This window comes from Felis catus, chromosome D2 (assembly GCF_018350175.1).
Source record: "Felis catus isolate Fca126 chromosome D2, F.catus_Fca126_mat1.0, whole genome shotgun sequence".
NCBI classification, from domain to species: Eukaryota; Metazoa; Chordata; class Mammalia; order Carnivora; family Felidae; genus Felis; species Felis catus.
Genome location: NC_058378.1, coordinates 61,346,135 through 61,369,800, shown reverse-complemented (window position 1 = coordinate 61,369,800; position 23,666 = coordinate 61,346,135). Strand labels below are relative to the sequence as shown.

At 37.3% G+C, this 23,666-nt stretch overlaps 1 protein-coding gene across 4 annotated transcripts in view; it reads left to right on the top strand.

Annotated features, from left to right (window-relative positions):
* Nucleotides 1-23,666, top strand: part of NT5C2 (5'-nucleotidase, cytosolic II) — a 149,949-nt gene that overhangs the window by 60,606 nt on the left and 65,677 nt on the right. For all 4 annotated transcript variants that reach the window (XM_045040626.1, XM_023240878.2, XM_045040627.1 and 1 more), the window contains exon 2: nt 15,972-16,096. In XM_045040626.1, the coding sequence (XP_044896561.1) occupies nt 15,996-16,096 (101 nt within the window). In that variant the 5' untranslated portion in view covers nt 15,972-15,995. The remainder of the gene's footprint in view (nt 1-15,971; nt 16,097-23,666) is intronic.

Genomic DNA, 23,666 nt, shown 5'->3' with positions numbered 1-23,666 from the left:
ACAACAACAAAAGAAAAGGTATTTTTTTAAATGGTTTTTTTCATTTTTTTTCACATTTATTTATTTTTGAGAGACAGAGTGCAAGTGGAGGAGGGGCAGGGAGAGAAGGAGACACAGAATCTGAACCAGGCTCCAGGCTCTGAGCCGTTTGCACAGAGCCCGATGCGAGGCTTGAACCCACAAACTGTGAGATCATGACTTGGGCCAAAGTTGGATGCTCAACCAACTGAGCCACCCAGGTGCCCCAAAGAAAAGGTATTTTGTTGATGTCCATGAATGACCCACGAAAGTGCTTTGAATTTTCCCTATAATAATTTGAATAAAGGAATTAAAATCTGTGGGGAAAATCTTTTCTTAGTGTAGTTACTACCTCTCATTTTTTTGTGTGTTTATTTTGAGAGAGAGCAAGAGTGGGGGAAGGGCAGAGAGAGAATCCCAAGCAGGCTCAGCACTCAGCAAGGAGCCCATGGACTAATCCCAGGAACTGGAAGATCATGACCTGAGCCAAAATTAAGAGTTGGGCACTCAACTGTGCCACCACTCAGGCGCTCCTCTACCTCTAATTTTTGAGGAAAGAAAAAGCCTGACTTTAAAAAACCGTTTCATTGAGGTATAAATATATGCAATAAACTGCACATATTTAGAGTATACACTAAGTTTTGATGTATGTGTACACATGTGAAACAATCACCATAATTAAGATAATGAACATATCCCTCCCAAAAGTTTCTTTGCGTCCCTCTTTGCCTTACTCCTTCACCTCAGTCAACCACTAATCTTATTTCTTTTACTGCAGATTAGTTTGCATTTTCTGGAATTTTTTTTTTTCATTTTTTTTTCAACGTTTTTTATTTATTTTTGGGACAGAGAGAGACAGAGCATGAATGGGGGAGGGGCAGAGAGAGAGGGAGACACAGAATCAGAAGCAGGCTCCAGGCTCCGAGCCATCAGCCCCGAGCCTGATGCGGGGTTCGAACTCACGGACCGTGAGATCGTGACCTGGCTGGAGTCGGACGCTTAACCGACTGCGCCACCCAGGCGCCCCCATTTTCTGGAATTTTATGTAAACAGGATCATGTAGTATGCAGTCTTGTTTGTCTGCTTTCACTTAGCATAATTCTGAAATTTATTCATGTTGTATATCAGTAGTTCATTTTTTTTTTTTTTTAAGTTTGTTTATTTTGAGAGAGAAAGCACCAGGAAGGGAGGGGCAGAGAGAGGAGAGCATGAGAATCCCAAGCAGGCTTCAGACTAGTGTGGAGCCCCACGTGGGACAGAAACCCACAAACCCTCAGATTGTGACGTGAGCCGAAGTAGATGCTTAACCAGCTGAGCCACTCAGGAGCCCCAGTAGTTCATTTTTTTTTTTTTTTAATTGCATAGTGTTATTCCATTGTATGGATGTACTACAGTTTATCCATTCACCTGCTCATAGGTGCTTGGGTTGTTTTACTTTATGGTTATTACAAAGTTGCTGTGAATATTTATGTATAAGTCTTTACATGAATATTTGCTTTCACTTCTTTTTAAAAATTTTTTTTTCACATTTATTTATTTTTGAGAGACAGAGCATGAGAGGGGGGAGGGTCAAAGAGAGAAGGAGACACAGAATCCAAAGCAGGCTCCAGGCTCTGAGCTGTCAGCACAGAGCCCGAAGCGGGGCTCGAACCCACAAACTGTGTGAGATCATGACCTGAGCCAAAGTTGGACGCTCAACTGATTGAGCCACCCAGGTACCCCATTTGCTTTCATTTCTCTTGGATGATTAGGAGTAGAAAGGTTGGGCCATATAGTAGATACGTGTTTAACCTTTAAGGAAATGGAAAACTTTTCCAAAATGCTTGTATCATTTTTATATTTTCAATCAGCAGTGTATTAGAGTTCTAGTTGCTCTATTTCATCACTAAATTTGGCATGGTCAGTCTTCTAAAAATTTTAAGCTTTTTTTTTTTTTAATTTTTTTTTTTAACGTTTATTTATTCTTGAGACAGAGAGAGACACAGCATGAATGGGGGAGGGGCAGAGAGAGAGGGAGACACAGAATTGGAAGCAGACTCCAGGCTCTGAGCCATCAGCCCAGAGCCCCATGCGGGGCTCAAACTCACGGACCGCGAGATCGTGACCTGAGCTGAAGTCGGACGCTTAACCGACTGAGCCACCCAGGCTCCCCTAAAAATTTTAAGCTTTCTAATAGTAATGTAGTGGAATATTACTGTAGTAATTTGCATTTCCCTGATGATAAATGACCTTGAGCATCATTTCATATACTTAATTGCCATCTATCTTGATTGATGAAACATCAGTTCAAATCTTTTGCCTGTATTTTTATAATTGTCTTATTGCTGTATTTTGAGAGCTCTTTGTGTATTCTGGATATAATCTTTTTTCAGATGTGTAATTTGCAAATATTTTCTTACGTACTGCAACTTATCTCCCCTCTCCCTTACTGGAGAGATAGAAAATATATTAAAAAAAATTTTTTTTAAGTTTATTTATTTGAGAGAAACAGCATAAGTAGGGGAGGGGCAGAGAGAGGGAGAGAAATAGAATCTCAAGCAAGCTCTGTGCTGCTGGCACAGAGCCTGACATAGGGCTTGAACTCGTGAAACCATGAGATCGTGACCTGAGCCCAAACCAAGAGTTGGACATTTAATCGACTGAGCCACCCAGGTGCCCTGAAAAAAATATTTTTTAATGTTTATTTTATTTATTTTGAGAGAGAGAGAGCGGGCACATCTGTATGCCAGTTCTTGGGGGAAGGGCAGAGAAAGGAGAGAGAGAGAATCCCAAACAGGCTCTGTTTGGGATTGATCCCATGAACTGTGAGATCATGACCTGAGCTGATACCAAGAATTGGACCCTTAACTGACTGAGCCACCCAGGTGCCCAGAGATAGAAAATATGTTAATGGAAATGCAATATGAAAATACAATTTTGTTTTGTTTTTAGCCCTCTGTTAGCAATGAAAGGGACCTGTATAATAAGTTGAATATACCAACCAGATTGAAGAGACAATATTTAAACTTTCTAAGGGGGGGTGCCTGGGTGGCTCAGTTGGTTAAGCATCTGACTTGGACTCAGGTCATGATCTCAGTTGGTGAGTTTGAGCCCCATGTCAGGCTCTGTGCTGACAGCATAGATCCTGGAGCCCGCTTCGAGTTCTGTGGCTCCCTCTCTCTCTGCCCCTCCCCTGCTCACATTCTGTCTCTCTCTCAAAAAATAAATAAACATTAAAAAAGTTAAAAAACTTTCTAAGGGAATAAAATATTTTAAATATTTTGCATCACTCATACACATGTAAACCCTAAGGTACAAAACATATTAACATAGCTTATAATGCGAACCTAACACAGCTTATATATGCGAATAAGTTGATTTATTGTTTTATTTTATATATTATTCCCTCACTTTACTCAGGTCTCTGAACAAATGTCACCTCTTCATAGAGGTCTTGGAAGGTTTTTCTATCTGTAGTATAACCATTGTCACTGTTTATTTCTTCATTTTATTTATTTGACTTCTACCATATACCACTTACGATCATCTGGCACAATATTATATATTTGATTATTATCCGACTCCACTAAAATGTAAGCTCCATGAGCCTGGGAATTTGTTGTTGTAGCTTGTCTTTTCCTTAATAGTGTATTTTTTTTTTCATTTGACAAAATACAGAATCCTTTTTAAAAAATTTTTTTAGTGTTTATTTATTTTTACATACACTGATTTTTATTTTATTTTTTATGTTATTTTAATTAATTAATTAGTTTTTTCTTTAATTTTATTTTTTTTTTATAATTTACATACAAATTAGTTAGCATATAGTGCAACAATGATTTCAGGAGTAGATTCCTTAATGCCGCTTACCCATTTAGCCCATCCGCCCTCCCACAACCCCTCCAGCAACCCTGTTTGTTCTCTGTATTTAAGAGTCTCCTATGTTTCGTCCCCTTCCCTGTTTTTGTATTATTTTTCTTCCCTTCCCTTATGTTCATCTGTTTTATATCTTAAATTCCTCATATGAGTGAAGTCATATGGTATTTGTCTTTGTGACTGACTAATTTCCCTTAGCATAATACCATCTGAGTTCTATCCACATAGTTGCAAATGGCAAGATTTCATCCTATTTGATTGCCGAGCAATACTCCATTGTATAGATATACCACATCTTCTTTATCCGTTCATCCATCAATGGACAGTTGAAGAAGCCCTGCCTTTTATTCTGAGATTACGTTTTTCCTATTTCCTACTTTTTTGGTGTTAAAATTGCCTTTCATGAAATAGTAATGATAGTAGATGGCAGTTTATTTTAATGTCCTGAATGGCATAATCCAAAGATGACCACCCTATGGGAACCCCCAAAATTGCTTTTTTTTTTCAACGTTTTATTTTATTTTTTTTGGGACAGAGAGAGACAGAGCATGAACGGGGGAGGGGCAGAGAGAGAGGGAGACACAGAATCGGAAACAGGCTCCAGGCTCTGAGCCATCAGCCCAGAGCCTGACGCGGGGCTCGAACTCACAGACCGCAAGATCGTGACCTGGCTGAAGTCGGACGCTTAACCGACTGCGCCACCCAGGCGCCCCCCAAAATTGCTTTTGAAATATTACTGAGTGAAGGAATCCAGGATCTGGTAACCACTTACCATTTCAGAGGGCCATGTGACCCCAATTCCTCAGAGGTGTGGGAGGCTGCAGAAAGAGCCTCACCTCAACAGTAGTGGTAAAACATCAAACAGTAGAAGACTTAAAATGCCAGAATTTGGGCTTTGCCATTCATAAATTCATATAGAAAGAAAAGTACCATTGCTACTTGATGCCCCTTACCCATTTAGCCCACCCCTCCTCCCACAACCCCTCCAGTAATCCTGTTTATTCTCCATATTTGAGTCTCTTATGTTTTGTCCCCCTTCCTGTTTTTATATTATTTTTGTTTCCCTCCCCTTATGTTCATCTGTTTTGTCTTTTAAAGTCCTCATATGAGTGAACTCATATATTTGTCTTTCTCTGACTAATTTCACTTAGCATAATACACTCCAATTCCATCCACGTAGTTGCAAATGGTAAGATTTCATTCTTTTTGATTGCTGAGTAGTACTCCATTGTGTATATGTACATGTATATACATACATACCGCATCTTTATCCGTTCATTGGTCGATGGACATTTGGGCTTCTTCCATACTTTTGTTATTGTTGATAGTGGTGCTGTAAACCTTGGGGTGCATGTGCCCCTTCGAAACAGTACACCTGTATCCCTTGGATAGATAACTAGTAGTGCAATTGCTGGGTTTTAGGGTAGTTCTATTTTTCATTTTTTGAGGAGCCTCCATATGTTTTCCAGAGTCGCTGTACCAGTTTGCATTCTCACCAGCAGTGCAAAAGAGTTCCCCTTTCTCCGCATTCTTGCCTGAGTTGTTAATGTTAGTCATTCTGACAGGTGTGAGGTGGTATCTCATTGTGGTTTTGATTTGTATTTCCCTGATGATGAGTGAGGTTGAGCATTTTTTCATGTGTCGGTCGGCCATCTGGATGTCTTCTTTGGAGAAGTGTCCATTCATGTCTTTTGCCCATTTCTTCACTGGATTATTTGGGTTTTTTTGGGTGTTGAGTTTGATAAGTTCTTTATAGATTTTGGATACTAACCCTTTATCTGATATGTCATTTGCAAATATCTTCTCCCATTCTGTCGGTTGCCTTTAATTTTGCTGATTGTTTCCTTCGCTGTGCAGAAGCTTTTTATTTTGATGAGGTCCCAGTAGCTCATTTTTGCTTTTGTTTCCCTTGCCTTTGGAGACGTGTTGAGTAAGAAGTTGCTGTGGCCAAGGTCAAAGAGGTTGTTGCCTGCTTTCTCCTCGAGGATTTTGATGGCTTCCTGTCTTACATTTAGGTCTTTCATCCATTTTGAGTTTATTTTTTGTGTATGGTGTAAGAAAATGGTCCAGGTTCATTTTTCTGCTTGTCGCTGTCCAGTTTTCTCAGCACCACTTGCTGTAGAGACTGTCTTTATTCCATTGGATATTCTTTCCTGCTTTGTCAAAGATTAGTTGGCCATACATTTGTGGGTCCATTTCTGGGTTCTCTATTCTGTTCCATTGATCTGAGTGTCTGTTTTTGTGCCAGACAGTGTCTTTTGAAGAGCAGAAACCATAAATTTTGATGGGATCTAATTTATCAACCTGTTTAATCAATTGTGTTTTAGGTGTGGAAACCAGGAGATTTTTACTAACTCAAGAGCTCTCAAAGATTTTCCCTTAGGGGGCCTGGGTGGCTCAGTCGGTTAAGCATCTGACTTCAGCTCATGTCATGATTTCACAGTGTGTGAGGTTGAGCCTTGCATAGGGCTCTGTGCTGACAGCTCAGAGCCTGGAGCCTGCTTCGGATTCTGTGTCTCCCTCTCTCTCTGTTCCTCCCCTGCTTGCACTCTTTCTCTGTCTCTCTCAAAAATAAACATTAACATTTTTTTAATATAAAAAATCCCCTGCTGGGGCGCCTGGGTGGCGCGGTTGAGCATCCGACTTCAGCCAGGTCACGATCTCGCGGTCCGGGAGTTCGAGCCCCATGTTGGGCTCTGGGCTGATGGCTCAGAGCCTGGAGCCTGTTTCCGTATCTGTGTCTCCCTCTCTCTCTGCCCCTCCCCCGTTCATGCTGTGTCTCTCTCTGTCCCAAAAATAAATAAATGTTAAAAAAAAAAAAAAAAGTCTTTTTAAAAAATCCCCTGCTTATGCTCTGTCTCTGTCTCAAAAATAAATAAAAACATTAAAAAAAAGATTTTTCCCTTATGTTTTCTTCTAAAAGTTTAAGAGTTTCAGGTTTTACATTTAGTTCTATCATTCATTATGAATTACTTTTTTTAAAAGCAAACTGTGTGCCAAAAATGGGGCTCGAAGTCATGACCCTAAGATGAAGAGTTCATGCTCTACTGACTGAGCCAGCCAAGCACCCCTTGCATTAATTTTTATATTAATTTTTATATATCCTGCCAGGCGCCTGATTACACTGGCTAGAATAGAACCTTCAGTACAATGTTGAGTGGTGACAGCATACATCTCTTTTGTCTGATCTTAGGGAGAAAACATTCAGTCTTTCGCCATTAATATTATGTTAGCCGTAGGTTTTTGGTAAATGCACTTTATCATACTAAAGAAGTTCCCTTTTATACCTAATTTGCTGAGATTTATTTTTTTTAAATCAGGAAAGCATGTTGGATTTCGTCTTGTACTTGTTTGCTCTGTATTGAGATGATATGTTTTTCTGTTACATTGACTTAAATTTTTCTTTAATTTTTTTTTTTTTGAGAGAGAGAGCGTGCGCACGCGCACGAGCAAGTGGGGGGAGGGTCAGAGAGAGAGGGAGACACAGAATCTGAAACAGGCTCCAGGCTCTGAGCTGTCAGCCCAGAGCCCGACGTTGGGCTCAAAGTCACCAACCATGAGATGATGCGTGAGCCAAAGTCTGGTGCTTAACTGACTGAGCCACCCAGGCACCTCTCATTGACTGATTTTAGAATGATAAATGATCCCAGGGTGACTGGGTAGCTCAGTCGGTTAAATGTCTGACTTAGGCTGGGGTCATGATCTCTCCCACACTGGGTTCTGATCTGGCAGTACAGAGTCTGCTTGGGTTCTCTCTGTCTCCTCTCTCTCTGACCCTACCCCACTCATGCTTTCTCTCTCTCTCAAAATAAATAAATTAAGTAAAAAAAGAAAAGAAAGATAAGTCATCCTGTGTTCTTGGACCCAACACCACTTGGTTGTGATGTATTATTTTAATATGTTGATGGATTTGATTTTTATTTCTGTGTACATATGCCATTAATAATGTCCCCACTTTTATCTGATTCTAGTTATTTGAATCTTATCTCTTTATTTCCTAGTCATTGTAGGTAAAGGTTTGTCAATTTTGTTGGTCACTTCAAAGAACCAACTTTTGTTCTCATTGATCTTTCTGCTGGGCTTGGGTTTAGTTAATTTACCTTTTTTTTTTTTTTTTTTTGTCTCTCTCTTCTAATTCCTCAAGACATAGGTTATTGATTTGAGATTTTTTCCCCTCTTTTTTGTTTTATTTTTTTTAAGTTTATTTATTTTTACCATAAGTGGGGAAGACGCAGAGAAAGGGAGAGAGAGAATCCCAAGCAGGCTCTGAGTTGTCAGCACAGAGCCAGTTGCAGGGTTTGAACTCACAAACCATGAGATCATGTCCTAAGCTGAAATCTGGAGCCAGATGCTTAACTGACTGAGCCACCCAGGTGCCTCTTTATTTTTTATTTGAGAGAGTGAGTGTGCATGAGCTCACACACACACATTTTCCTTGTGATTTCTTCTCTGATCCATTGGTTGTTTGAAAGAGTGTTGTTTAATTTCTGTGTATTTGTGAGTCATAAGGTTTTTCATCCAGTTGCTGATTTCCAGCTTCATTCCATTGTGGTAGTAGAAGATATTTTGTATGATTGCATTTTTTGTCAGTTTTTAAACATGTATTGATACTAGCTTTGTGACAGCACTTGAGAAGAACGTGTACTCTGTTGTTAGGTGGAGTGGCCTATACACATGTTAGGTGTAGTTAGTCTATCGTGTTGTTGTAGACCTGAATATCCTTATCAGTAGTTAAGTCTTCAACAGTTATTGTAGCACTATTTGTTTCCTCCTTCACTTTTATCAATGTTTGCTCCATGTATTTTGGAGCTCTGTTGTTGGGTGCATATGTTTTTTGGAGCTCTATTGTTGGGTGCATATGTGTAATTGCTGTATCTTTTTGGCAAATTGACCTTTTTATCAATTATACATAGTGATTCTTTGATCTGAAGTATACTTTGTTTAATGTTAATATACCCACTCGAGCTTCTTTTTAATTGGAGTTTTTAGGCATTTCGAATGTAGTGCAATTTTTAAAAATATAGTTAAGTAAAATTCTACCACCTTGCTATTTTGTCCTGTTTGTCCTGTTTTTTTTTTTTTTGTTTCCTTTTGTTCTTTTTAACTCTTATTTTAGGTTGATTATTTTTTTGTTTCTATTTTATGTCTTATGTTGCCTTACTGGCCATAACTCTGTGTAATTTTGGTGATTGCTTTAGGGTGTATAGTATGCATGTTTACTTTGTCACAGTCTGCTTTCTTTTTTTTTTTTTTTTTAATGTTTATTTATTTTTGAGACAGAGAGAGACACAGCATGAGCAGGGAAGGGGCAGAGAGAGAGGGAGACACAGAATGTGAAGCAGGCTCCAGGCTCCGAGCTGTCAGCACAGAGCCCGACGCGGGGCTCGAACTCACGAACTGTGAGATCATGACCTGAGCCGAAGTCGGATGCTTAACCGACTGAGCCACCCAGGCGCCCCTCACAGTCTGCTTTCAAGTGCTACTGTACTACTTCTTGTACACTATAAGAATCTTACAATAGTATATTTTTATTTTCCCCCTACCCACCTTTGGGCTATTGATGTCCTACATTTTACTTCTAGTTATATAATAAACTTCACAATACTTTGTTACTACTGTTGCTTTAAACAGGTGTCTTTTAAACAGATTTAACATAGGAATGGGGTGCCTGGGTGGCACAGTTGGTTAAGCATCTGACTCTTGATTTTGGCTCAGGTCATGATCTCACAGTTTGTGAGTTTGAGCCCCACATTGGGCTCTGTGCTGATGGCGTAGAGCCTGCTTGGGATTCTGTCTCTCCTTCTCTCTGCCCCTCCCCTGCTTGTGCTTACCCTGTCTTTCTCTCTCTCTCTCTCTCTCTCTCTCTCTCTGGGATTCTGTCTCTCCTTCTCTCTGCCCCTCCCCTGCTTGTGCTTACCCTGTCTTTCTCTCTCTCTCTCTCTCTCTCTCTCTCTCTCTCAATCAATCAATCAATAAATAAATAAATAAATAAACTTAAAAAAAAGATTTAACATAGAAAAAAAATCTTTTATAATTATTCTGTGTAGATTGATTTCCATCTGGTATTATTTTCCTCTTGCCTGGACTTCTTTAAATTATTTATTTATTTATTTTTTTAGTTGGCTGGTGATGAATTCTTTCAGCTTTCATGTGTCTGAAAAAGTTTATTTCAGAAAGATATTTTTGCCAGGTATAGAATTCTAGGTTGATACTTCTTTCAATGCTTTAAAGGTATTTCTTCACTTTCTGCTGGCTTCACTGTTTCAGATGAGAAATCTTTTTTCTTCTTTATGAATGTGTTTTTGGGGTGCTTGGGTGGCTCTGTTAGTTGAGCATCCAACTTCGGCTCAGGTCCTGATCTCACGGTTCATGAGTTTGAACCCCATATTGGGATTGCTGCTGTCAGTGCAGAGCCCTCTTTGGATCCTCTACCCCCCGCCCCTCCCTGCTCACGTTCTCTTTCTCAAAAACGAATAAACATTTATTAAAAAAAAATAATAATAATGTGTTTATTTTCTCCCTAGCTCCTTTTTAATATTTTCTCTTTATCACTTTTCAAGGAATTTGGTTTTCATGTGCTTTGATGTAATTTTAATGTTTCTTGTGCTTGGGGTTTGCTGAGTTTTCTTGAATGTATGGATTTATGGCTTATATCAAATTTGGAAATTCTTTATCTGTTTCTTTAATTTTTTTTTTTCCTCTTTTTGTCCTTTCTCTTTTCCTTTGTGGACTCCAATTACACATGTGTCAAGGTGCTTGGAACTTGCACAGCTCACTGGTGCTCTTAATTTTTTTTTTTTTTTTTTTGGTCCTTTTCTCTCTTTTAGTTTGAATAGGTTCTATTGCTTTTTCTTCAACTTCACTAATGTTTTCTTTCATGTATAACCTGTTCATCCTATGCAGCATGTTATTTATTTATTTATTTATTTATTTATTTATTTATTTATTTATTTATTTTTCAATACATGAAATTTATTGTCAAATTGGTTTTCATACAACACCCAGTGCTCATCCCAAAAGGTGCCCTCCTCAATACCCATCACCCACCCTCCCCTCCCTCCCACCCCCCATCAACCCTCAGTTTGTTCTCAGTTTTTAAGAGTCTCTTATGCTTTGGCTCTCTCCCACTCTAACCTCTTTTTTTTCCCCCCCTTCTGCTCCCCCATGGGTTTCTGTTAAGTTCCTCAGGATCCACATAAGAGTGAAAACATATGGTATCTGTCTTTCTCTGTCTTATTTCACTTAGTATAACACTCTCCAGTTCCATCCACGTTGCTGCAAAGGGCCAGATTTCATTCTTTCTCATTGCTACGTAGTACTCCATTGTGTATATACACCACAATTTCTTAACCATTCATCAGTTGATGGACATTTAGGCTTTTTCCACAATTTGGCTATTGTTGAGAGTGCTGCTATAAACATTGGAGTACAAGTGCCCCTATGCATCAGTACTCCTGTATCCCTTGGGTAAATTCCTAGCAGTGCTATTGCTGGGTCATAGGGTAGGTCTATTTTTAATTTTCTGAGGAACCTCCACACTGTTTTCCAGAGCGGCTGCACCAATTTGCATTCCCACCAACAGTGCAAGAGGGTTCCCGTTTCTCCACATCCTCTCCAGCATCTATAGTCTCCTGATTTGTTCATTTTGGCCACTCTGACTGGCGTGAGGTGATATCTGAGTGTGGTTTTGATTTGTATTTCCCTGATGAGGAGCGACGTTGAGCATCTTTTCATGTGCCTGTTGGCCATCCGGATGTCTTCCTTAGAGAAGTGTCTATTCATGTTTTCTGCCCATTTCTTCATTGGGTTATTTGTTTTTTGGGTGTGGAGTTTGGTGAGCTCTTTATAGATTTTGGATACTAGCCCTTTGTCCGATAAGTCATTTGCAAATATCTTTTCCCATTCTGTTGGTTGCCTTTTAGTTTTGTTGGTTGTTTCCTTTGCTGTGCAGAAGCTTTTTATCTTCATAAGGTCCCAGTAGTTCATTTTTGCTTTTAATTCCCTTGCCTTTGGGGATGTGTCAAGCAAGAAATTGCTATGGCTGAGGTCAGAGAGGTCTTTTCCTGCTTTCTCCTCTAGGGTTTTGATGGTTTCCTGTCTCACATTCAGGTCCTTTATCCATTTTGAGTTTATTTTTGTGAATGGTGTGAGAAAGTGGTCTAGTTTCATTCTTCTGCATGTTGCTGTCCAGTTCTCCCAGCACCATTTGTTAAAGAGACTTTTTTCCATTGGATATTCTTTCCTGCTTTGTCAAAGATTAGTTGGCCATAAGTTTGTGGGTCTAGTTCTGGGGTTTCTATTCTATTCCATTGGTCTATGTGTCTGTTTTTGTGCCAATACCATTGCAGCATGATTTAAAAAAAAAATTTTTTTAAGATTTTATTTTTAAATAAACACAACCCCAAGATCAAGAGTCCCATGCTTCTCCAACTAAGCCAGCCAGCCACCCCTCCAGCATGTTTTTCATCTCAGATAATTGTAGTTGTCATTTTTAAATGTTTGTACTAATTTTATCATCTGTGTCATTTATGCAGTTGATGGATTTCTCTCCTCATTATGGGTCATATTGTCCTATTTCTTTGAATGCTAATAATTTTTGATTGGATGTCAGACAGTATAAATTTTACCTTGTTGGGTGCTGGATATTTTTGTATTCTTATGAATATGTTTAAACTTTGTTTTTTGGCATGGTTGAGGTACTTGGAAGCAGTTTGGTCCTTTCAGGTCTTTTAACTTTTGCTAGGCAGGATGAAAGCAATGTTTAGTCTCGATGATTTTGCCCCACACAAACCCTTCCAACTGTACTCTACTCAGTACTGTGTTAGTGATGAGGTTTTTCATTCTGGCTACTTGGGATGGGAACTCTTCCCAACCTGCATGAGCTTCAGAGATTGTTTCCTTTTAACTCTGGTTGGTTCTTTTTCAGGCTTCAAATGGGTTTCCTCACCCATGTGTACTAATCATTATACAAATGAAGATTAGAGAGCTCACCTTCTGCACATCTCCCTAATTTAAAAAGAAAAAATGTTAAGAAGTAGCCTTTTGTGAATATTGAGATTTTTAAAAATTGGAATTTCCTTAAGACCTCAACAATTTAAAAAAACCTCAACAATAAACAAATTTTATTTCCCTTGCTTTATTGGATGGACCATAATTACAGTTGAAGTCTTGTTTTAATGCATGACTATTCTGATTTCTCTTAATTTACCATAGAATACAAATTTCATATCTGAGTGTTAAATACATGTAAGTTATATTTCTGGTCCTCTTCCCAATCTCTATTCCAGAAATCATTGATGTTCCATCATAATTCTCACTTCTAAATTGCTCCCTTTTTGGTCCACAAAATGGTCCGGATTTGTTACATAAATCTTTTTTTATTAAAAGAAAAAATCCTTATAGTATGTCTAGATTTAATTATAATAGTCTAACAAATAACTTCCTCTCAAGTTAATTTTAAACTTTAATAAGGTTTTAACTAGAGGGGCACCTGGGTGGCTCAGTCGGTTAAATATCTGACTCTTGATTTCGTCTCAGGTCATGGTCTCATGGTTCGTTCATTCAAGGCCTACGTCAGGCTCTGCACTGACAGTACAGAGTCTGCTTGGGATTCTTTCTCCTCTCTCTGCACCTCCCCCTCTCTTTCTCATGCTCATGCCCTTTCTCTCTTACTCTCTCATAATAAATAAAGGAAAAGATTTTAACTAGAATCTTTTGTACATACCAGTACTGTTGTTCTGTAAACAGTGTTTGGAAATCATGGTTACTTTAAAAACTTACAGATCTAAATATATATTCAAAAGAATTGGAGACTGCTACATAAATATATTGTACATACCTGTTCATAGCAGCACTATTCACAGTAGCCAAAAGGTGGACATAGTCCAGACATCCATCAATTGTGATGAATTGTGATAAATACGTACAATGGAAACTTGGTACAATATGGATGAAATGAGAAATATTATGTTAAATGACAGAAGTCAGACACAATAGGTTACATGTTACATGATTCCATTTATATGAAATATCCAGAATAGATAAATCTGTCGAGACAGAACCCAGATTGGTGGTTGCCATGTTGAGGCCTAAGGGGGATGAGGGAGAAACTGCTTAAAGTGTAAGGGGTTTTACTTTGGAGTGATGGAAATATTTTGGAACTAGATAGAGGTAGAAATTGCACAATGTTATGAATATGCCATTGACTTATTTTTTATTTTTTGACTTTATTTATTTAAAAGATTTTATTTTTAAGTAATCTCTACACCCAAAGTGGTGTTTGAATTTTTTTTTTTTAATGTTTATTTATTTTTGAGACAGAGACAGAGCATGAACGGGGGAGTGTCAGAGAGAGAGGGAGACACAGAATCGGAAGCAGGCTCCAGGCTCTGAGCTGTCAGCACAGAGCCCAACACGGGGCTCAAACTCACGGACCGTGAGATCATGACCTGAGCTGAAGTCGGACGCTTAACCGACTGAGCCACCCAGGCACCCCCCAAAGTGGTGTTTGAACTCACAATCCTGATATCAAGAGTCACATGCTCTTCCAATTGAGCCAGCCAGGTGCCCCTGACTTATTTACTTTAAAATGGTTTAACTTTTTTGAATTTCACCTCAATGAATTATTTAAAAAAAAAAAAAACCTACAAAATTTAAAAATTGACTTAATGTCGTAAGTGACATCAAGAGTTGGGCGCTGAACTGACTGAGCCACCCAGGCACTTCTGTGGCACCCCCCTTTTTTTTTTCTCTAAATATTTTATTTTGAGGGCACCTTGGTGACTCAGTCGGTTGACTGACTCTAGATTTCAGTTCAGGTCATGATCCCAGGGTTGTGGGATTGAGCCCTGTGTCGGGCTCCACATTGAGTGTGGTGCCCTCTTGTGATTCTCTCTCTCCCTCTCCCTCAGTCCCTCTTCCCCACACACACTCTCTCTCTCTCTCTCTCTCTCTCTCTCTCTCTCTCTCTCTCTCAAAAAAAAAAAAAAAAGATTTAATCTCTACACCCTACCTTGGGTTCAAATTTACAGCCCTGAGATCAAAAGTTGCATGTTCCAGGGTGCCTGGGTGGCTCCCAGTTCGAGAGAGTTCAAGATCCTGCATCAGGCTCTGTGTTGACAGCTCAGAGCCTGGAGCCTGCTTCTGATTTTGTGTTTCCCTCTCTGCCCATCCCCTGCTTGTACTCACGCTCTCTCTCTTTCAAAAAAATAAACATTAAAAAAATTAAAATAAAACTTGTATGTTGCACTGAGCCAGCCAGGCTCCCCATGCTCACCTTATTTTAGATGTTTATTCTAATAGGTGAAATGCTTTAGTTTTTTTTTTTTTTTTCTAGTCCATAGTCTTTAATACCAGCTGAAAGATAATTGTAGAAAAATTTAAAAGCATGATATAATTAGGAATCAGACATTCATTACTTGCAATTCTACCCCCATTGATTGAGCTTAGTGTGTTGATTAGAATTAAAGAGTTGCTGGGGTGCGTGAGTGGCTCAGTGGGCTGAGTGTCTGGCTCTTGATCTCAGCATAGGTCATGATCTCACAGTTTAGGTTTGAGCCCCATGTTGGCCTCCACCCTGACAGCAAGGAGCCTACTTAGGATTCTCTTCCTCTCTCTCTGTCTCTGTCTCTGCCTTTCTGTCTCTGTCTCTCGGCCCCTCCCCTGTTCTTGCGCACACAAGAGTGCGACCACATGCACTCTCTCAAAAATAAACATTAAAAAAAAGAGAATTAAAGAGTTGCTTCCTTTACATATTTTGAAACCTATATTAACTGAAAATTAATATATTTTTCACAAATCTGTTGTCTAGGTCTCTTCTAGAATCTAGGATTGAAGTTAGTTTTTATTGGCAGTCATGCTTAATTATTTGGAATATGATCTGTCTGGATAGAAATTACCATATGAAATTATTTTTGTAAATTGACATAGTTTAGAAGGGTAAGTATAATTTTTCAGTATATTTATCATATTCGGTATATTTAAATAGATAATTATATCAGTAAATTTGCAATCTAGAGTTTTTCTGATTTTTAAAAAAATCAGATAACAGTAAATAGATACCAACATTAAGCTACTAAACTACTGATTTTCTTTTCTAGAATTCAGCATACAATTGAAATAAAATGTCAACCTCCTGGAGTGATCGGTTACAGAATGCAGCGGATATGCCTGCTAACATGGATAAGCATGCCCTGAAAAAGTATCGGCGAGAAGCCTATCATCGGTAAGTATTTTGTCTGTTTAATCCTCAAAACAGCTCTGTAAAGTGGGCACACATTGTCCTCATTTTACAGATGATGAAATTAATGTGTAGAGAAGTTAGGCAATTTACATAGATTATAAGGCCAGTTTATGGTTCAAACCTAGTCTAGAATCTAGATTTTTAAGCGCTAGTACACCATACTGCTGCTGCTGTTTTAATATATCTACCAATAAAAGTCCTTAACTGAAGAAAGTCTTCAGCTGTTGGAGAATTGTACCTTAGTTAACATTTTTTAAATTTCTTTAAGAGAGAGAGAGAGGGAGAGAGAGGGAACACGCAGGAGGGAACATGCAGGAGAGGGCAAGAAAGGGAGACACAGAATCTGAAGCAGGCTCCAGGCTCCAAGCTGTCAGCACAGAGCAGGACGCAGGGCTAAAACCCATGAACTGTGAGATCATGACCTGAGCTGAACTCTGATGCTCAACTGACTGCCTGAGCCACCCAGGCGCTCTGTACCTTAGTTAATAAGAGTGAAATTCTTGGGGTGCCTGGGTGACTTAGTAACCAACTAAGAGCCTCCGACTTTGGCTCAGATCATGATCTCACGGTGAGTTCGAGCCCTGCATTGGGCTCTCTGCTTTCAGTGTGGAGCCCACTTTGGATTCTCTGTCCCCCTCTCTGCCCCTTTTCTGCTTGTGTGCATGCTCTCTCTGTCTCAAAAGTAAGTAAAAACATTTAAAAATAAGAATGAAATTCTTATTTGACATTTGCTGCAAACTGATTATAGTTTTTAAATAGATTTTTTGAAATTGTGTCTCCTGGCTACTGTGTATTAGATTGAATGTGGTAATGCTGAGTATTAGCAACATTTATTATCTTAAGACTAATATTTTCTCTAAATCCTTTTAAAAATCCTTTAAAAGTTTAAAACGTAAATATTTTTATATGCCACTCTTAATGGAGTCAATTAAATGGCTGTTTCTCCCTAAACCTTCAGTAGCCAAAATTCGTAGAAGTTAAGTACTGCGTTTAGAAATCGTTTGTTTTTAGACAGAAATTAGAAGTTTACATTTTCCATAAATTAATAGGATACAAAGTCCTGGTCCCTACTAGAACTATCTGGCTTCCCATCTTGGGTAAGCAAGGTATAAGTAGAAAGAAATGCTGGTGTACTGGTAGTGCTAAAAAGTTGTATGGGAACTCCAGGAACCGACAACAACTCATAATTACTCATTTGTTTCTAGGTTGGAGCAAAGAGGAAATATACAGGTGTTTTATACTTGTTCAGTTATTTGCTTAGTGTTTATGCTGCATACATTTGGTTATGATGTAACATGTTTGTCAGTAGAAACAGGGGCTAGAATTGTGCAATGAAGAGAGATCATCGAGTAAACATCACATGTCCTAATTGTATGTAGTATGTCATATATAGCCTGAGTGCTTCTGACTCATTTAGAATGATATTTCCTGTAAGATTGTAGATTGGCTCTGCACCCTATAGTCTTCATATAGTAGAGTACAATCTGAAATAATAGAAACGGGAGAAAAACATCTTCAAGGATTTGAATTTTTAGATCACTTAAAACATTTTTTTCCTTTTTATTGTGGTAAAGTGTACACATCATATAGTTTACATCTTCACTGTTTTAAGCATATGGTTTTAAGTACATTCATACTGTTGTGCAGCCATCACCAGTATCCATCCCTCTAACTTCATTTTGTAAAATTGATACTATACTTATTAAACAGTAACTCCCCTTTCCTCCTCCAGCCCCTGGCAATCACCATTATACTGTCTGTCTTTATAATTTTGATAACTCCAAGTATTCATATAAGTACAATCATCCAGTATGTCTTTTCATGACAGACTTATTTCAGTTAGCGTAGTGTTATCAAGGTTTATCCAAATTGTCGTATATTGCAGATTTTCCTTTTAATGTAGAATTTGGGTTCTTGAATTTTTGCAAGTATTTGTTTTTGTTAATTAAACATTTTTAATGGAAATCATTTAAAAGGAATTTATTTTAGTTTTCTAGTTAAATAAGTTTGTAGAATATTCTGTTTCTAGGGCTTTTTATTAAAGACATTTATTGGAGTTGGTAATTTATCACTGGTTGAATTAGGTAGACTCTGATGATTTTTTATCATAAACTATACACTGTATGTGATGCTTTAGAATTCCCTTTTTAGAAGAAGCTAAATATTTTTAGTTAAGTAAATAGACATCTAACTTCAGGCTTTTTTCTTGCTAACATTAGTCTTAAAAATCATGGTCATGAGTCATTTTTAAGAAACTGGCCTTCAGAATGTATGACTATTGTACGTCTTTCATTACCTTATTATGGTTATTGAGTCTTCTAGGCTGAAGATAATTATCAAGCCAAACCCTTCATTGGAATAGTTTTGCTATATGGTCAGAAGATAGGCTGAGTTGCTCAGATGTTACAGTGGCTTGAAGGAGGCAAGTTAGACAACTACCTCTTAGGTAGTTCCTTGTTTAACACTGAGAATCTGATAGTGATCAGTATAGATCACAATTTGTATCTATCAAATCCAAGAATGGAACAATTAGATTTTGCATCTTCTCTCGACGTTGACTGTGCCCAGGGTGCTGAAATCAGGTATTTGTTTCTTTCCTTTTAAATTTTGATGATTATAGTACAGAAGAATTTCTGTAAGTAAGTTGGTTCTTTATGAATACAGCTTATGAATTCAGCAGTGGTTTTATCATGTTGAACTGAGGTCTGATAAACAATTGGGCCTGTGAATTTTTGGTTAAGCAGTCTTTTGCCTTATTTTAAAAGACATTGTAATCACTTTGTCTTTAAGTTCTTTATATTTTTCCAAAATGATTTTTTAAGTTGAAATTTAGGCCTCCAAAGCCATTCCAGTGCTTATTTAAACCTCTCTAATTTCTTCTCTACTCAGAGTTAAATTATTATATATGTTTAAGGAGTAAAAAGGTATTTGTGTACCTATATAAAATTATTTTGTAGTATTTGTAGCTTGGCACACTGGTAGAATTAGAAGTGTTTATGATTTTTTTTAACTGCAAGTTAAAAACAAGTATCAGGTTTTATACAGAGAGAGACTGCCATGTTGATAAATTTTAATTTCTTTCTCACTTAACCACTTAGTAGATATCACATGAATGTCATTCAGCTTTTTAGTTGTATCGTTGATTAAGCTGAATTAACCTGTCATTTTAGTATGGGTTTTAATAGTCAAATGGACAAGTTGATAAGATTTCAATAGCCATCTTATGAATTGAAAATCACATGGAAGAGATAGGTCCTCAGAAATGTCAAGCAGCTGTGTTCCTTAAATAATATACAGATGGCATATATCTTGTCAGAATAAGAAGAGTGAGGTCGAGTTATCAGAACTGTGTTAAACTTTTTTTGTTAGTATATCATTCTAATGCTTTGAATAGTGTTTCATATTCCTAGGCAGATAAGGATTCAGGGGCTGGGAAGGGTTTTTTTCACCCTATGTTTTTGCCTAAAATATTAGCTCTGAAGAATCCTATTCAACAATAAAAAAGAATGAACTGTCAATACACACAACTTTGCTGTATCAAGAAAATTATGCTGAGTTAATAAAGCCAATCTCAAAAGTTTGCCTAGTACATGATTCCATCTCTATAACATTCGTGAAATGACAAAATTATGGAGATTAAGAACAGTAGTGTTGCAAGGGGTTAGGGATTGGGGTAAGTGAAGGGAGGTGAGCATAGCTGTAAAAAAATAACACAGGGAATCCTTATGATTGGAACTGTTTTGTGTCTTGACTTCAGTGATGATTACATGAAGCTACATACACATGAATGCATGTAAAGCTGGTGAAATCTGGATAAAGTTGGTGAATTGTATCGATATCAGTTCCCTGGTTGTGATATTGTACTGTATTTATGCAGGATCTTCTCCTTGGTGGAAACTAGGTGAACGATACAGAGGAATCTTTCCGTGTTATTTCTTGCTACTGCATATGAATCTAGAATTATCTCAGCATGAAAAGTTTAAAAAATTTCAGTGACCTACCTTTTTTTTTTTTTTTACATCATTGGTATTCCTGGTCTCTTCTAAGTTCTCTTCGTAATGTGTGGTGATCCTACTTTATGGAATACAGATTCTCTAAACTTTATTGTTCAAAAAAAGATACTGGATCCTAAAACATTCTCAGTTTGTTTCTCTGCTTCCGTTCCCTTTATGCTTCTTCCAAAAACCTACCTAAAAGTAAAATAGAAAAGTGGTGGTGGCAGTGGCAAGGAAGAGAGAGAATAAGAGATAGCAGATCTTTGATTTAATGAGATCCATAGAAAGAAACTCCGTTTGAAGACCTGTTACTCATATTTAGATAGCATATTTCACCTTCAAGGACTCTTGTGTATGACTTTATTCAAAGTAATGTTTGAGAGATAGATTCATCTATATTTTTGTGTGTATCAGTAATTTGTTCTTTTTTATTATGTTGCCTTCCATTGTTATCAGTATACCACAGCTTGTTCATCTATTTTCTGTTTATGGACCTTAGAGCTTTTTGGTTTTTAGCTATTAAGTATAAGGCTGCTACGGACTGAGAAAATATTTGTAAATCACGCATCTGTTAAAGATTTCTTTCCAGAATATATAAAGAACTTAAAAATTCAACCCAATGAGGAAATGGGCAAAAGACTGATTCTTCACTACCGAGGATATATGGATGGCATAAAAACAAAATAGCCATTAGCTCTAACAGTTTGTTTGTTTTGTGGATTTTTTAGTGATTTTACATATAAGATCATGTCATCTGCAAATAAGGATAGATTTACTTCTTTTCCAATTTGGAGGCCTTTTTTCTTGCCTAATTTTGGCTATCATGTCCAGTACAGTGCTGTATAGGACTAGTAAGAGTAAACATCCCTTTTCTTTTGCCTCACCTTAGGAAGAAATCTTGCAATCTCTCATCATTTAGTATGATGTTAGCTGCAGGTTTATCATAGCTGTCCTTTAATCAGGTTATGAAAGTTCCTTTTTATTCCTAGTTTGAAATTCCTTTCTAGTTCTAGTTTGTTGAATGTATTTATCATGAAAGGGTGTTGGATTTTGTCACATGCTTTTTTGTGTCTATTGAAATGATCATGTGGTTTTTGTACTTTGTTGGATTTGGTTTGCTGGTATTTTGTTGAGGATTTTTTTTTTTTTTATCTACATAGGGATATTGTTCTATATTTTCTTTTTCCTGGCTTAGGTATTGAGATGTACTACTGGCTCAACTCTGATGGAAAAATTTGAGAAAGATTGGTGTTAATTTTTATTTGAACATTTGATAGAGTTCACCAGGGAAGCTATAAATTTTCAGCTTTGTTGGACGATTTTTTATTTTTACTTTAAACAGTATTTATTGATATTCACTTTATGAAATACATACAAGGTCATGGATATAACCGGTTTATACAACCAAAAAAGATTTTGCAAATTCTCTTTCTTAAATTGAAAAACACAAGAACTATGTCAATATTTGGATATAACAGCATCCATATTCAGCATCAGGACAATGTGCATAACTTAATGTTCACATCTCCTTCTTCTCTCATACTTCGTCTGTCACCCCTCCCCTCCAACTTGCTTAAATACAAAAGGCTAGGGGCGCCTGGGTGGCGCAGTCGGTTAAGCGTCCAACTTCAGCCAGGTCACGATCTCGCGGTCTGTGAGTTCGAGCCCCGCGTCAGGCTCTGGGCTGATGGCTCAGAGCCTGGAGCCTGCTTCCGATTCTGTGTCTCCCTCTCTCTCTGCCCCTCCCCCGTTCATGCTCTCTCTCTCTCTGTCCCAAAAATAAATAAAAGTTGAAAAAAAAAATTAAAAAAAAAAATACAAAAGGCTTCCATCTATCTGAAGTAGCCAGGGCTACTTGTGTCTGTACACTGTTTTAGCCCAGGACTGAGGTTGCCTGTGCTGTTGGAAGATTTTTTTTTTTATTACTGACTTAATTTTTTTACTTATTATTGGTTTGTTCAGATTTTCTATTTCTTCTTGAGTCATTGTTGGTAGTTTGTGTGTTTCTAGGTATTTGTCCATTTCATCTCTTTTACCTATTATGTTGGCATACAATTGTTTATAGTATTCTCTTCTATTTTTATTTCTTTAAGGTCAGTAGTAATGTGTCTGCTTTCATTTATGACTTTAGTAATTTGATTCTTTTTTTCTTCATTCTAGCTAAATGTTGTTATATTGTTGAAACCAACCTTTGGTTTCATTTACTTTTCTCCAGTGTTTTTCTCTTTTGTTTTATTTCTGCTCTGATCTTTATCGTTTCCTTCCTTCTGCTTGTTTTTTGAGTATAATTTGCTCTTCCTTTTTGAATTTCTTAAGGTAGAAGCTTGGGTCATTGCTTTGAAATGTTTTCTCTTTTAATAAATGCGTTGTAAAGCTATAAATTTACCTCTCAGTACAGCTTTCACTACATCCCCTAAATTTTGATATGTTGTGTGTTTTTGAGTGATCTCTGAAGTATTTTCTATGTTCTCTTATGATTTCTTTTTGACACATCAGTTATTCAGGAATGTGTTGTTGAATTTCCACGTATTTGTGAATGTCCCACAAACTTTTTGCTATTGATTTGTACCTCATTCTTATATAATCTTCTATATGTACTTGACAAGAAAGCATGTTCTGCTTGTTTTGGGTGGAGTATTCTAGAGATGTCTACCTTTATTTGTCAAAATTATTTTCACTGAGTACACACATTCTTACATATATTTTTGAAATCATGAGTTTGCACTATTCTAATTCCAGTTTTTCCCAATAAGGTTCTTTCTTTTTTTTTTTTTTTTTTTTTTTTTTTTTTTTTTTTTTTAATTTTAGTTTTAAGTAATCTCTACACCCAGCAGAGGGCTTGGGCCTGCAACCGTGAGATCAGGAGTTAGACCTCTACTGACTGAGCCACCCAGGTGCCCCCTTGTTTACTTTGATTTCATGAAAATATCTGTTGTTCTGTAAAGAGAACCCTGAATCTTCACAACATCAACATCTTTACTCATTTGCTCATTCTAATAATACATCTAGAATCTAGTTTCATAATTGATTTGCTCATACCATAACAAACAAACTTTTAAAAAGTTAAGAATTTGGGGCACCTGGATGGCTTAGTTAAGTGTCTGACTCTTGATTTCAGCTCACAGTTTGTGAGTTTGAGCCCCACATCAGGCTCTGCACTGTCAGTGTGGAGCCTGCTGGTGACTTGCTCTGTCTCCCTCTCTCTCTACCCCTCCTGCTTGCTCTCTCTCACACTGTCTCAAAATAAATAAATAAACTTAAAAAAATGTTTTAAATAAATAAAAATAAATAAAAAGTTCAGAATTTGTTGCATTACTTTTGCTTTCTTACTCTACCCTGCCAGTGACTAATAGTATGTAATCAGATGCCTGTTTTTTTAAAGTTATTTGGATTAGTTCTTTTTTGCTCTTTTTCTATACACTATGGTTAGGGTAGTTGTATGCAGTGAAATTAGGTTCATTTGTTTACTTTTTACTTGTATTTTTTTCTTCTTTCCATTCTTACTGATTTAATTGTATTATTTATCATTTAATATAATATATAACGTTACATAATAC